General features: G+C 34.1%; 2 protein-coding genes across 2 annotated transcripts; one reads left to right on the top strand and one right to left on the bottom strand.

Moving 5' to 3' along the window:
* Positions 1–343: 343 nt before the first annotated feature.
* TM9SF4 (transmembrane 9 superfamily protein member 4) lies at positions 344–7,674 on the bottom strand. The gene is made up of 9 exons (XM_088238342.1): positions 7,377–7,674; positions 6,909–7,291; positions 6,631–6,786; positions 5,505–5,782; positions 4,676–4,879; positions 2,353–2,770; positions 2,080–2,263; positions 1,590–1,728; positions 344–619 (listed from the first exon to the last, which is right to left on the bottom strand). Exons 1-9 carry the CDS (start codon positions 7,383–7,385, stop codon positions 519–521), a joined length of 1,872 nt encoding a protein of 623 aa, XP_088094468.1. The 5' UTR covers positions 7,386–7,674; the 3' UTR covers positions 344–518.
* Positions 7,675–8,529: 855 nt separating this feature from the next.
* LOC148273689 (neuroguidin) lies at positions 8,530–10,503 on the top strand. Its single transcript, XM_088238341.1, has 2 exons — positions 8,530–8,835; positions 8,919–10,503. Exons 1-2 carry the CDS (start codon positions 8,827–8,829, stop codon positions 9,840–9,842), a joined length of 933 nt encoding a protein of 310 aa, XP_088094467.1. The 5' UTR covers positions 8,530–8,826; the 3' UTR covers positions 9,843–10,503.
* Positions 10,504–15,609: the final 5,106 nt, after the last annotated feature.

The raw sequence follows: 15,609 nt of genomic DNA on the forward strand, positions 1-15,609 counted from the left end.
GAGTTGCAATGACTTGCTGATGAGAAAAATCCATATCAATGAATACAAAAATGACTTGGTAGAGGAATCACTTTTTCAATGTTTTTTTTCTTTCATTACCGTTACCTACATAGTTTTATCATGATCATCTGCTTCTAAATGGACCTAAGGCACTTCATTGCCATCCTGGCAAACGATTGCAGCATTATTTTTTCACCATTATGAAAACAAGATGTTTAATATTGTTGTGAAAAAATGATTTGATCAAACCGGGAACCTCGCGCAAGACAGCCCAATGTGACAATCCCTACACCTAAGATTGGGAAAATATTTAGGAAAATTGACTCGCATAAAAAAACATATATTTCTAATAACTTTATATTGTTACACATAGGTATATAACTATAAAACAAAAAATTATCTATTATTTGTCACCTTAAATTTAGTTCACGTTCACATGTGGTTATTCTTAAATTAACAATTAATTTACATTCAAATTTGTCCAATCAGATACACAACAAGTTTTACTTTTAATCACTTTAATCGATCTTAACTGCTCCATATATTTTCCTTATAAATGCGTAAGCTGCGAAGAATCCTATTGTTCCAGTCAGCAACCAGAATGTCAGGACCATTAGGCCTAGAAACCATACCAAGATGTCAAAATCAATTCGTTCAACACAAAGCTCAATTAATACAATCAATTCGTTCAACACACTTTTTAAATAAATGAAGACTGGATGTAATACAACAACTAATCAAATAATATGTTTGATGACATTTTGGAGAAATTAAGGTCACCATTGTTAAAAATTTATAGAGGTTTTTTTTTCTATATTAATTGTCGGTGTAATGGTCAGCGCGTTTGCCTACCAACTAAGAGGTGTCGGGTTTGATTCCCGACATGGTTGATATGAAATTTTTCTTTATAGGGGTGTTTTCACACAATAATATTTCATAGTCCCTGGACTGGTACCTGAAGCGTAAGACTGATTATCTTATCTTCATGTAACAAAAAAATTATCAAGATACGCTGCGATTGGTGTACCAATGCAGTGCCCTATGCACCATTAAGTGCGAAAAGGGAATGATGATGATAATAATGTAAGTGATATTTTATGAGACCAAGTGTATAATTATATTTTGAATATTTGTGTACAAACCCATCCATTACCTATACACGATGGTATCAACAATTTAAGGTTTACCAGAATTTTGCACAAAATTACCAGAATATTTTACTTAAAATTCGAATAATTCTGGTATTTTTTGCATTTTTTTTTATTTCCATAAATCTCTCTGTTACTATGTAGCAAAATTTTAAAAAGCCTAGGGAAAAAAATATCAAATTTTATTAAGACGCAAAACTAATATAGAGTTATGCTCATGCTAAATTAAAAATGCTTAATGTTATAGAATTCAGTTTAAAAATTACAATTAAATTGTCATTATTAAATTTCAATAGAAATCGCAAATTAAAACCAAGATTTGTTTCATGAGTAAAATAATATGTTGTAGTTGCATGTTTCCAATACCCACTATTTCCACTTGTGAATGTTGACAATTCATATTTTTTCATTAAACTACATTTTTCAAATTAAGGTACATACCTGTGTACCCTACGTACAATAGAGTTGGAATGAATTCGGTTATTTCCAATTTAGTGAAGAAATAAAACACAGCATATGCTAAGACATAAACCGCAGAACCACCCGATACCAAGAAACTTCTCCACCACCAATGGTAATCCTGAAATAATATGTTAATCACCATGTATAGTAACAATTACTTATAATATTACATTTCAATATACATAGCGGAAAATATATACAGACATAGCTGGTTGTTCATAGACACACTCATAGACTAGATTATAGACAGACATTAAACACACAAATGTTTTAAAACAAATTTGCATTTAATGTAAAAGGTTTTTTAAAATAAGTTTTGGTGGAAAGAATGAATTTTATTCTTATTTTACCCAGATAAGAATGGAATTATAAAAAAATATTTGTTTCCATTGATTGACAAAATATTACTTCCCATATTTGTTATTTAAAAAATTCAATATATTTATTCAATTTTGTTTTAAATACTAACCTCCCCACATAGTTGGAAGTACACCATGACAATGGATATTTGTGAGCAAGAAATCACCAATATACAAAAAACTAAGAATAAGAACCCAAATAAATAATATATTTGATTCTCCCAAATAGCTGTGAAAATGAAAAACAGCTCTATGAAAACAGCTCCAAATGGTAAAATGCCAGCCATCAACGTGCTAGAAAAAAACACAAATTAGTTTTCCAAACAAGAAAAGAATATATTAATATGTTCGATGAATAGATTTAAAAATATAAAAATAATTACCATAGTGCAGGATTCATGTACCAGAGCTGTTCTGGAACTTGTCGCGGGATTTGGTTAGTTCGAACGGGGTGCTGGAAACCCTGTTTTCTGTATCCAAAGTAATACCCTAGATACACAAGCGGCAGGGAAATGCAAAACCAAAGGCACAATAATGACATCATCGTAGTAAAAGGCACTGCCCCACTGGAATGCTTGCCCCAGATAAAGAAATTTAAAAAGAAGCACGTTCCAAACACTATAGCTGGATAAAAAGTGGCCGTAGATAGGGCAGCTTTCTTCCATTCCCGTCCTCTCATAGTCTTGTACACACGAGCTGAGAAATATCCTGCTATCAATCCCATGAATACATAAAGGAAGATGGCCGACGTCATTAACGCACCACGGGACGCTGGTGAGAGCATTCCAAGCATAGCGAAAACTGAAACAAATTATTTACTTTTTATTTGGTGTTTATACCTTTTGTCAAATAAGTACCCGGAAATTCTCATTTTAAATTTTCCCTCTGAGAATATTTAAAAAAAAAAATTTTCCCAGGTTGTCAGCCACTATTCTGTGAATTTTTATTGCTATGTGTCATTTAGTTTGGTTACGGCGTCATTAGGAACAAGTCAACCTTTTGTGTGCGTTGCGATTTTTACTATGGATAAAAATATTGAACAAAGAGTTTGTGTGAAATTTTGTGTTTCAAACGAAATTTCTTGTGCCAAAACGTTGGAAATGTTGAAAAAAACATTTGGTGATTCAACCATGTCGAAAACTCAAGTTTACGATTGGTATAAATCGTTCAAAGAGGGGCGAGAAGAAGTGAACGATTTGCCACGTTCAGGACGGCCTTCGACCTCTTCAACTGAAGAAAACGTCGACAAAATAAAGGAAATGGTGCTCAAAAATCGTCATTATAGTTTGCGAAAGCCCAAGAAATGAACATGTCTCATGAGACCGCTCGTCATATTTTGGTTGATGTTTTGGGTATGCGGAAAGTCGCAGCGCGATTGGTGCCAAAAGATCTGAATTTTCTTCAAAAAGTGAATCGCAGTAAGGTGGCTGAAGACATGCTTAAACGCGTAAATTCCGATCCAACGTTCATCAAACGCATCATAACTGGTGACGAGACATGGGTTTTCGAGTACGACATGCAAACAAGTCAACAATCATCAGAATGGCGCACCAAAAATGAGCCGAAACCGAAAAAACCGCGCCGAAGCAAATCGAAAATCAAGGTGATGCTGACCGTTTTCTTCGATATTCGTGGTGTTGTTCATTCGGAATTTTTACCGGAGGGCCAAACCGTCAATAAAGAATATTATCTTGGCGTTATGAGGCGTTTGAGAGAGAATGTTCGTCGCAAAAGACCAGATTTGTGGCGGAACAACAGTTGGATTTTGCACCACGATAATGCACCAGCGCACAAAGCGATCATTGTGAACGAGTTTTTGAACAAAAATTCAACAAATATCATCGAACAACCACCGTACTCTCCAGATATGGCCCCGTGTGACTTTTTCCTGTTTCCAAAATTCAAATTACCACTTCGTGGAACCCGTTTTGAGAGCATTGAAGACATCAAAACTAATTCGCAACGAGAACTGAAGGCCATCCCGGAATATAGCTTTAAAAAGTGTTTCGATGATTGGATTGTTCGTTGGAAGAAGTGTATTGCCTCAGAAGGGGCCTATTTTGAAGGGGATATAATAAATTTAGATGATTGATAAGTTGTTTGTGTTTTATTTCAAATTTCCGGGTACTTATTTGACAGTGTAGTATGTTATTCAACCATCATTATAATATCATTTTCATAACTTTAATAACGTGGATAAAATAAATTTCATATCCCTCTTTAAAATTAAGAAATGCAATTAGTAAACGTAATATGCAGTAATAAGAAAATATAAGTAATAAGGGGATTAAATTAGTAGAAGTCAATGCCAGCTGTGATAATTTCAAAGTGAAATTTTTAAAAATCACTATGAAGACTAAAATACAAAAAAAAAACATACATTTTAAAAATATGATTGCTTTTCCATGCAAAACAAAGATAATTAAAATAATATAAGCTTTACAATTCATGGGAAAATACTGTGAATGCGTTTATTATTATTTAGATAGCAATTTGGCGGGTAATTTAAATTCTAAATAATAAATGGATATATGCATGTTAGTCAAATAGGCTTTCCACTGTCGATATGTATTTATGTATGTAACTGAATTCTATCAGAAATGGAGCATCGGCCTTTTTTATCATTCCAGCGTTGGTATTTCTTCCGAGTTGTAATATAAAAATTAAATTGGTAGATATCAACAATCTGACTAATACAATACTCACATAAAGTAATTAAAGCCATAAAAAATATTTGGATTCCGCTTCCAATAACAGCGGCAAACAGTCGAGATTGCCTTGGCGGTCGAAAAACATCACCGTGAACTAATTTCCATCCAGTTTCTTCGATTACATCATCCACACCTTCATCAGCATTGTACCTGGCTATATCTCGCCTCAATGTCCGTATCATAATCATAGTTAATATCCCTAAAAATAAACATTTTCAAATAAAATAGATGATAAACTAATAAAATTTGATTATAATACACTTAGAAAAGAGAGTGAAAGCACGCTATTTAGTCAAATAAATTAGCAGGAGTGTATGAAGTATTTTAATTTTTAACTTATATTAAAATAAAAGTATTGTCTAATTAAATAGCAAAATTATAATTACATTAGTACATAAAATGTTCAATACTCAAATAATGTATTGGAGTAATTCATGGAATTTTGACAAATTTAAAAATTATAATAAAACAAAGCAAAATTTATTTACAGTAAAAACGTAACTAATTTTTCAAAAATTGTTATATCCACTTGAATAATGAGTATACCATTCAAAAAATTTTTTTTCATTACATTCACAAATTAAATTTTTTAATTCACACAAAAAGAAGTATTTAAAAAAAAAGGAAAAACAAGAACAAAAATATTGTTTAACAATCAATTATTTGTTCAAAAATTGCAGAGAACACATACAATCGCAAAAGTGGGTTGACACTGACCAACTACAGGTAACGAACAAACAACCGCTGTCAACTAGAATAATATTGGTTTAATTTACAATAAAACATTAAACTAAAATTAACATGGATAAGCATGTAACACTCACCTGACAGAAAAAATACAACCATCAATGAATTGATTATAGAAAACCAATGAATTTGGACATCATTCATTCCTAAGTATATGTCCCATCGTGAGGCCCAGCTGATATCTGACTGTATCCACTCAACCGAATATGTAAAGAAAAGCTTCGTGCCAGTTACAGTATTTACCAGCTGTGGCTTCGGGTCACTAGGGAAACTGCATGAATCTCCATTAAACTGTAATTCCTCTCTATCTACCGACATCGGTTCTACTTCAAACCCAACAACACGGTATTTATCCCTAAAGAAAAATAAACATTTATATTTCAATTATGTATGTTAAAATCGATTTATTATATTTTGGAGATTGAATTTAAGTGCGTCAATGTCAAATTGCGTCTGTTCTTCAGTTTAATGTGAAATAAATAGAATTGTAAACATATTCTCATTAATAAATAATTATGGGTATGCTATATAATTGTAAGGAGTTCTCCAATGACAACAAAATATCTGGCTGCACTGATAGCACTTAAATTTATACTGTAAATATCAATATTTCCAGTATTTTCTTCATCCCTGTTGTCTATAAGTCTGTAAATATCAGTCAATATAAAAAAAGGGTCATGATAACATGTTACACATCTAATGGAGGAATACTTATTCAAAAAATACACTTTGCCAAAATACATGAAAATAAAAAATGGCTACAGATTTATTGTCATTTATAAAAACTTTGTAAAGAAGTTTTATGGATCAAGTGGATAAAATTTACTATAAATTATTTTTACAATCTCAGCTACTGAAAACAACCTAAAATCATACATATATTAAACACAGAAGATAGAATAAATACTTACCATCATTTTACACGTAAATATTATTTTTCTATTCAGTGGCATTGCTTAGACGAATATTGTAACTGGGGGGAAAAACTTTAGGTAGATACACACCTAGAGGCATAGATCGCATTCACCATTCTGCATACAAAGCATTCAAAAAGAAGAAAGAAAACTTTGTGAACAACACCTGTAACTGGTACAACTTGTGCAGTAATACGTGTCGAACTCACCATAGTTCATGGAATTTTCTATTGAAATTTCCGAATACAAAACCTTATAAAATTACACAAAACGACAATATTCCACTTACGCACTCCTGGGATGATACTGCAATATCAGTTTTAAGTGATTGTGGATGTAAGGCTTTCCGTGAGTCATCACTCCCAGTCGGTATCCTTGCTCAACTATTTGTTCCACATTACCACTCTTTAGAGAGTGCGTTGCTACAGGGAGGTTATCAACCAGTCTAAAAACAAAATTACAACACAATTAATCAATAGAAAGTACATTGTGCTGTTATTATATTTTAATATAGTGTTTATTTGTCTTTAGGGGGATTGATTAGAAAATACAATCTGATTTACTTACAAATGAACATAATATTCATGTTCAATTCGGTTTCCAACATTCTGCGATTCTTCAGCATTCCAATTCATGGGGTTATTTTTACTGTGACACAGAAGACGACACTGTATATCTTCAGCCATCTGTACAGTATATGGTGTATTTACTATTCTATCTCCTCTGAGAACTTCCCCTAAATTCTCAGATTTGTAAACAAATGTCCCATTTTTAGGAAGACAAAAAGGAAGAGAGTAGTACTCATAGGGTAGCTGGGTGTGCACACTTGTCATTTTAACTGCTTTCACATCGATTTTTTGTCCTTTCCGAAACTCTACAGGAGCAACGCCAGGAACATAAAATGCACCCACAGTAGAAAACAAAATAATTGATGCGAAATACAAATTTAACTGTAAATATAAAGGAAAATATATTATTAATATTAAATTAGCGGTATATAAGATATGTTTCAATGTATTAATATTATCAACTTACGATATCCATGGTTATTTAGAACAATAAAAAATAATTTCACAAGATATCCATGTAGAGTTGTGAATATAAGTGTCTTTGATGAGGCAATATACTAAACACGAATCAATTTATTAACACCCCTTCGTTTTTAAGCTAGATGACAAGTCGTGTCAAGCTTCTAGTGTGTTATATGCATTAATCTTGTGTTTTATTTTAAATGTGCGGATGTTCACAACATCCAGAATTTACACATACTGATAGATTTTTGTAGACCCCTGCAGAAATTGAACTCCTGACGTTCCTAATTTTGACCATAGACGCTACAGATTCTGACTGACGAACACAAATTCAACATAATATTCAAAGAAAATGATAATAGACTAATTTTCTATATCTGTCAAAAATAAATACACAAACAAAAAACGCGTTCACAAAATAAGGCAGTGGAAGAATGATCATAAATTAAAAGGCACAATAAAAAAAATCGTGCCATGTACTTTAGCTGTAACAATTTGTAACTTATTTTCGTTCAATTTGTTTCAATCGTTTCTTTTTTTATAAATCTGTAGATTTCAGTAGATTCATAATTAACCCAAATGTCATGGACGAGAGGAGTGATGGCCGATATTGCCAATCGCTGGATTCATTACTCCTCCAGAAGCCGTAAGAATGACCAGAGTAATCGACTTCAAAATACTTTATTCCCCTAAAGACCGTAAGCGAGGAGAGGGTGTGACTAGCGTTGCCAGCTTTTTGATCCGTAATTGGAGAGGTGGAGGGAGTCACAGCTAAAGCAGGTGCCGTGGTACAGTTGGTAAGACGGCCAACTGTGAAACTGACGTCATGAGTTCGATTCCCGCCAGTTGCAAGAAAAAAAATCGAGAAAGATTTTTGTCTCAATTGGTCTAGGTGTTGTGATGTATTTTTCATAATCTCCTTCCATTTCTTCTTTCGAACCTGGTGATAAGTGGGTTATTCCATTTTTAAAAATATGTACAAAAATACTGCTGCTCTGTCAAAAAAAAAAGACATTTCTACAGAATTTCATCGATAATTCCATTTTTTGTTTGTATTTTATTGTAAAAGTTAATGTTTAAAAATCTGTAGAATTTAGATCAAACTCGGTTGGTAGGTAAATTGCTCATTAAATCGGTAGACCTACCGAAAAATCGGTAGGGTTTATGAGTTTATGAATCTGTTCATCAGTAGTATGTGTTTATTTTTTTATGAATTTTTTCTTTTTATCTGAACCTTCTATGGTTTTTTGTTTGCGGCATGTTATTTTGAAGGAATATTTTTTATCAAAATAATTTGTGTTACATCAATCATGACTGATTTTGAATATGTTAATTAGTTTTTAGTAAAATTTGCCTAGTGCTCATTGTTTCATAGTTTCCAAATAGTATTGTAAATTATATGAGCATTACTAGTTGCATACAGTTTATGTTCACATCGACAATATTTCGCAGTCATGGTGCAGGTAATATAATATTAACACTGAATGTTATAACACAGAATACATACGTATGTGGAAGTCATACATTATGAAATTTTATCTTCCAGGCATCTGAGGAAATGGAACAACAAAATTTACCACAAGCTATGCATTTATTGGAAGAAATGAACAATAGTGTCTTAGAAGTTACTCAGTTAGTGGATAGCATGCTTCAAAGGGTAAAAAACGGGGAAATGACAACCGACAAAGGTTTAAGTTTTCTCGAAGTCAAGTATCAGATGCTCTTGAGTTACCTAATTGATCTATCGTACATTGTATTGAGAAAATCTTCTGGGGAAAAAATTGAAGCTGACCCCTCTATCGATAGACTTATTCAAGTTCGAACTATTCTAGAAAAGATTCGTCCTATTGACACTAAACTTAAATATCAAATTGACAAAGTTGTAAAAAATGCCATTACTGGAGTTAGTTCAGAAAATAACCCTAGCCTTTATCGAGCTCATCCAGAAAATCTAGTTAGTAAGCTTGCCGAAGGTTCCGGCAATGACTCCGATCACAGTGGAGATGAAAAATCCAAAACTAGAGAGAAAGGTTCCGGTAATGGTATTTATGTGCCTCCTAAACTTGCGGCACTTCACTATGCCGATCATGAAACTAAAGGAGAAAGAGATAGCCGTCAAGCTGAACGAAACCGAAGAAGAGCATTGAATTCCAGCGTCATGAGGGAGTTGCGTGATGAGTACCTCGATACTCCGCTAGAAGTTTCTAGTGGAAACCGCCATCACCAAGCCATTTCGAAGTTCGAGCAAGAAAAAACTGAATATGAAGAAAACTACTTGACTCGTCTACCACTTACGAAAACTGAAAAGCACCGTAAGAGAAAAGTTACGACTATCGGAACTCTCGGTGATGAAATCACCTCTTTTGGTGACTACAGTGCTTTAGATGAGAGTGGGGGAAATTCTGTTAGTAAAAAAAAGAAAAGGAAAAACACCCCAAAAAAAGGATCAAAGAAAAGGCGTTTCTTTTAACAATATCCTTTGAAACATAATTACTTACATAAAAAAAAAAACAAAAAAATGTCTGTATACCTCAGAGTAATAATACCCCACAGCTGTAGAGACGACATTTCGCTCTATTGCATAGAACAAAAGCGTTGCAAATTTTTGGTTTGGAGTTAGGTTTAATAGCATACGTGTGATGGACGAGTCCGCACTGCGCTTACGATTTCCGACCTGAGTACCTACGGCTCGTTATTTTCCTGTCAACTAAATCTAACTTCGTGATTGATAATCCTAGAATGATTTTCGTCTGTATTGGCGACTCTACGGAGATGGCGCCTTATTACTCTGAAATACCTTTTATTATTTGCTGAAATATATCTGTCAGATGGTCCTCTCGAGGGAATGACATGTTTGTATTATACTTCTGTGTGAATCTCAACTTCACCAGTCTTAATTAATTTTACTAATTTAAATTTCAGATTACAATCCATGAATATCTCTGCAAACAACTCGCACCTTTTCTTAATAAAATATCATTTTTCTTTGTATCATTTTGATTACTCAACTTGGCTAGTCAATTCATACTGCTACGTTGATTTATATCTAAAAGTTGAAATTAATGTACAAATCAAAATGTATTATACATTCTGAGAATAAAAAAAGACAAGCGGGTCTTCTTGTAATTATATAATAATACTTTTTATTATTTTTTCAAAAAATTATGGAATAGAAACATTTCATCCTCATTCTTTGACCATTTAAAAAAACATACGTCTCATTGTGTCCAGATCATGCATAAGATCTGCGGTAAATGATCGATCGCTCCGGGGGCAGTAAAAAAAATCTGATCGAGATCGAGTAAGTCTCGGACTGCGACCGCTTAAAGAAAATACGGCTTGGTCATTTCCAAAGAGTTCTTAACCAACCTCCCCCACCTTCCGCCCTCGATGTTACCATGGAGGCTGCCTTGAACATTTCAGGCTGGAATAAAAGTAGCTCTGTCTAATTTGAAAAACAGCGCGGCACCAGGAGTTAACCATACACCTGGAATTTCTCTAAAACAGCATCACTAGGTGTGGGAACAAGAAAGGTGTCCATGAGAGTGGGTATAAGATGAGATTACTGCATTGCATAAAAAGAGTGATCCATTAATCTATGATAACTATCGTGGCATTGCACTTCTATGGGGAAAGATACTAGCTTATATTGCAGAGTTTGAAGCCCCATTATTCAAATATTAAGAGAGAGCCTGGCAAGTTTTTTACCTAGTAGGTCATGTTCGGACCATATCCATAACATACACTGTATTCTACAGGAGTATAAAGAATTAAATAATTCCTTGACCGTGTGCTTCGTGCTCAAAGCCCTTTACTCATAACAAATGCCGAATTAGAATTAAGGAGATTGTCACATTGCTTTGAGGTCACCACCAGAGTTCATCAAGACTGCGTCCTTGCACCGTTCTCTTTTATAAGCCTTATGGATTTCATCCTTAGAAATTCAATTCCACTAGATCGAGGAATATCCATCTCTTCCTTCCAAAAACTTTGCAACCTGGGTATGCTGATGTTGCAGTTATAATTGACAATTCAGTCAGGGGTTTCCAAGTCACTATTGATAAGCTAAAAAGGTACTCCGCATGCATAGGCTTAAAAATTAACGTTGCAAAAGTCCATGTACACTAACACTTTGTAACCCATGTAAAACTTTGTGCCTTGCCCAAAATCTTATGACTGTCAAACCAAGTTATCAAAAAGGTTGAAAGTTTTGAGTACCTGTGCCACGATTATGAACGCTATCTTCATCGATACATATCGAGACGGTATAAACTAACATCGATATTTATGTACAAAAATGTGCATATTTGTGTGAAAATTCAAAGGTAACCTGTAATTGAACATGCTTAGAAAAAAAAATTGTAAAAATACTCTGTTTTTCATACAGAAAACTTAGTTTTACTTTGTAGATAAAATTAAAGATAAATTTTAACTTCCCATTAGAATACGGACCCTGGGAGTGTATGTAACTGAAAATAGCAGCTCTCAATAAGAGCTATTGCAGAGTGCAGCTAGGAATAGCGGGCGCTGCATTCAACAGTAAGAAGGCTGTCTGTGCTGGTATATTAAACGCTGTTGCGGAGGCAGAAAATGCAATACTAGCACTTAATTTACATACTAATTCTTACTATCAATGCTTTCTCTATCCCCACGAGAGCGTTCGGAATCACACTGCTGGAGATCGGATATTTACTCGGTGAAAACCAAATGCCACCTGCATAAGACCTATTCTTCTCTACAGATGTGGATCGTGGCACCTCACTAGGGCTCTTTGAGAATAAATTCCTAAGAATTGTGGGTACTGGTTTGACTTTGTAAGGATTGAAGAAATAAGAAAATTTACACAGTAAACTCCAGTAATAACTGTCATCAACCGGAGGTGATATTGTTGGATGAGCCATATGCTGCAGATGCCTTCTACGAGCCTTAACCACGCTTGCCTACTTTACAAGGCATTAGGTTATCAATGTCCTGGATGCACAGGAGCTGGCAGCCGACGAGAGAGGTCTGAAGGCTATTCCTGGACACCATATGGTCCAACCAAGGAGCAGACATGGACCTATGCCAGAACATTCTTGGGGACTAATTCGTTGATTGTTTTCTGATTTACTATGTTTATTAAAATATGTTATATTATAAGCTGTTCTTTTGATGTGCTGAAATCTATTAATGATTTTTAATGCCTTAATACTTTGAGCTGTAACTACAGATTTGATGTCTACTGTAATTAAGTTGTTTTTTTTTCTCTTTTGTCTTCGGATCTAATTAATTCAAAGTGCTTTCACCACAAAGTACCTAGGTTTAAGATAGTAACTCCAAGCAGAAAACCAATAACCTGTTGACACTATATTATTCTACGTAGACCGATATTATGTTTCAATGAAAAAAATTATTTGTTTAAAAATTGTTAGTTTATTATTCGTTTTTAGAAACTTTAGTAACTGTAACACTAAATATTGTTTTTATGTATGATTTTTTTTACTGTGTTTATTCATATTATTATACTTGTGAATTTATCTTATATACCTCAATCAACACATTTTGATAATACATTTTTGTATATAGATCACAATTTCAAAATCTTATGAATTTTTACACATTATTAATTTGTAAATACATTGCGTTGAACAATTATATGAGTTTATTTTACCTTTTTAAAAATCGTTCCTTCAAATTTAATTGACATGTTTTTACTTAATAAAAAAACAGATGTATACTATATTTGCGTTCTTATGATTTACACTTATTTTTCTGTTTTGGGGGGCATTTTCAATTATTAGAAAACGGAATTCAAGTTGAGTAAAATTGGTATGATCCTCAGATATCTGATCCACTGTACCACAACCAGATCCTAGATGTCAACTATAATCCTTTCAGTTTCCCTTATCTGTTTCTATTGACAAAGACACTATGAAAACTCTCCCTCAACGTAAAAAAAGTCTTGGGCATAAACATTTTATTTATTTGGGAAGAGAACAAACGTTTTACAATAATCACATAACAAGCAACAAATCCTATCCTGACCTTGATCACCCTTTCTGTAATAATGGGCAGAGGATGAGGAATTTGACAGTTTTTAAATACTTGGGAATTCACATAATTAAGGATGGTGGCATGCACAGAGAACTCTCAACCCGTCCAGGAATTGCTAGAGTAACTTTTAACACCTAATATTTTACAGAATATTTTACTAAAAATATTATAACGGTCTATTTATTATAGAAGCAAAAAATTCATAAACATTTCTTGTATACCCACGAACAGGCCATGCCTTAGTGGGATTTTTTGTTTACTATCCTCACAACAACAACAAACCATCATGCCGTTTCCCCGTAAGGATAGGGGGAGAGGATAGAACGCCACATCACTATCTTTGCATACAGATCTTGCTTCCTCTACATTCATACATCTTTTCATGCACGTTTGCCGATTATTCCGACTTTTGAGATGTCTATCTTCAGGTATTTGTTGGATTTGGTCATGCCATGTCTTTCTCGGTCTATCTCTATTTCTGCATCCACCAACATTCGCATTGTAAATATTCTTAGCCGTTCTTTCGCTGTCCATTCGCTCCACATGTCCAAACCAGTGCAAAGCTCCTTTCTTGATTTTGTCGATAATGCTTATCTCAGTCTTACATAATGTATGGATCTCTACATTTGTGCAACTATCGTACATAGTTTTACCACACATTCGCCTGAGAGATCGCATTTCGACAGTTTTCAGCCTACTTTTATCCCTGTTTTTCCAAGTCATACTTCGCTTCCAAACATCTGGGTCGGGACTAGGACTCCATTTGAACTGCTAATTTTGCCTCTTGCATCAAACATTTATTTGCCAAGGTTGATTTAACTGCACTGTTCACTCTGTTCCCGGCACTTACCCTCCATTCAATGTCTTTCTCAGTCATTCCATCCTTAGTAAACATACTTCCCAGTTACACTAATTACTCTACCTGTTTTAGTATAACCCCCCAAAAACCATTACATTCGACTTATCAACATTCATCAGCAAATCGCTTCCCTTGCATACATCGGAGACCTTTGTTATCAATAATTGCAGTTCCTCTTTGTTGTTAGTAAGAAGCACGGCATCATCAGCATATAAAAGATAATTGACAGTTAAATCACCCATTTTTGCTCCCATTCTTAAGCCTTACAGTTCTTTCATGCAGTTATTGATATACACGTTGAACAGCCATGGTGACATCATACATCCCTGTTTGACTCCTTTATGAATGTCGAACCACGATGTGTATAATCCATTTACCCTAACACATGATGTGCTGTCTTTACACAGAGAAGCAATAGCTCGTGTCAGATTTCCGCTCACGCCATAATCCGATAACACCTTCCATAATTTTTATCTGTCAACTCTATCAAACGCTTTTTGCAGATCGACAAATACGCAGAAAAGCTTTTGGTTTTTAGCAAGATTTTTTTCTGTCATGTTTCGTAAAGCAAATATTTGATCCATACATCCTCTTCCATTCATAAAACCGCTTTATATATCTCACACTCTTTACTTAGTAACTTTTCTTACTCTCTATCGGTATTCTTTCATACATTCTGCTAACGGCGCTCAAAAGGCTGATTGCTCTATAATTTCCGCATTCCACTCTTGAACCTTTTTCTTTGTATATAGGCATAAAAACAGCCCTACTCCAGTCTGGAGGAGTGTATTCTTCCTCTAAACATCGGTTAAAAAGCTTGTGCAGCCATACAAAAATTATTTCACCACCCGCCTTCATAAACTCTGTAACAACATTATCAAAACCTTGTGCTTTTCCATTCTTCATATATTTGGCAGCAGTTCTTATTTCTTCCATTCTTATCTCTGTCGCACCATCATCTGCATTTAAACTTTCTTGAGAAGGTGCTTATATTTCCTGTATGTGTTTCATACACCTTCTCGTAGTATTCCTTCTATCTCGATTTTATTCGACAATCATTTGTCACCATTTTTCCATCTTTTCCTTTTATAGCTGTCATACGTCCACTTTCATTACTGTTTTGGGGATTTTGTACCGCTTTCCAGAATATTTTTACATTTTCTTGGAAGTTCTCGGTCATTTTGGTTCCCTCTCTTTCTTTCAACAATTTCTTTCGTTCACACACACCTTGTTTCACTCTCTTCTTACATTCATTATATTAGCTTTTTAATTCTGCGTACCTACTACCAATGGCTTTATTCAATGTCAGAAGATTTAACCATGCTTTCTTCTTTTCTTGTACTAT

Source organism: Micrasema longulum, unplaced genomic scaffold, assembly GCF_059751315.1.
Source record: "Micrasema longulum isolate JH-2025_06_02 unplaced genomic scaffold, ASM5975131v1 h1tg001870l, whole genome shotgun sequence".
NCBI classification, from domain to species: domain Eukaryota; kingdom Metazoa; phylum Arthropoda; class Insecta; order Trichoptera; family Brachycentridae; genus Micrasema; species Micrasema longulum.

Bases quoted from the DNA above. Each gene is read 5' to 3' on its own strand.
- TM9SF4 (XM_088238342.1), bottom strand. The intron at 2,264-2,352 runs GTAATTATTTTT...GTTTTTTTCTAG, and splicing joins TACATGAATCCTGCACTATG to CACGTTGATGGCTGGCATTT. The intron at 1,729-2,079 runs GTTAGTATTTAA...ATATTATTTCAG, and splicing joins ACTTCCAACTATGTGGGGAG to GATTACCATTGGTGGTGGAG.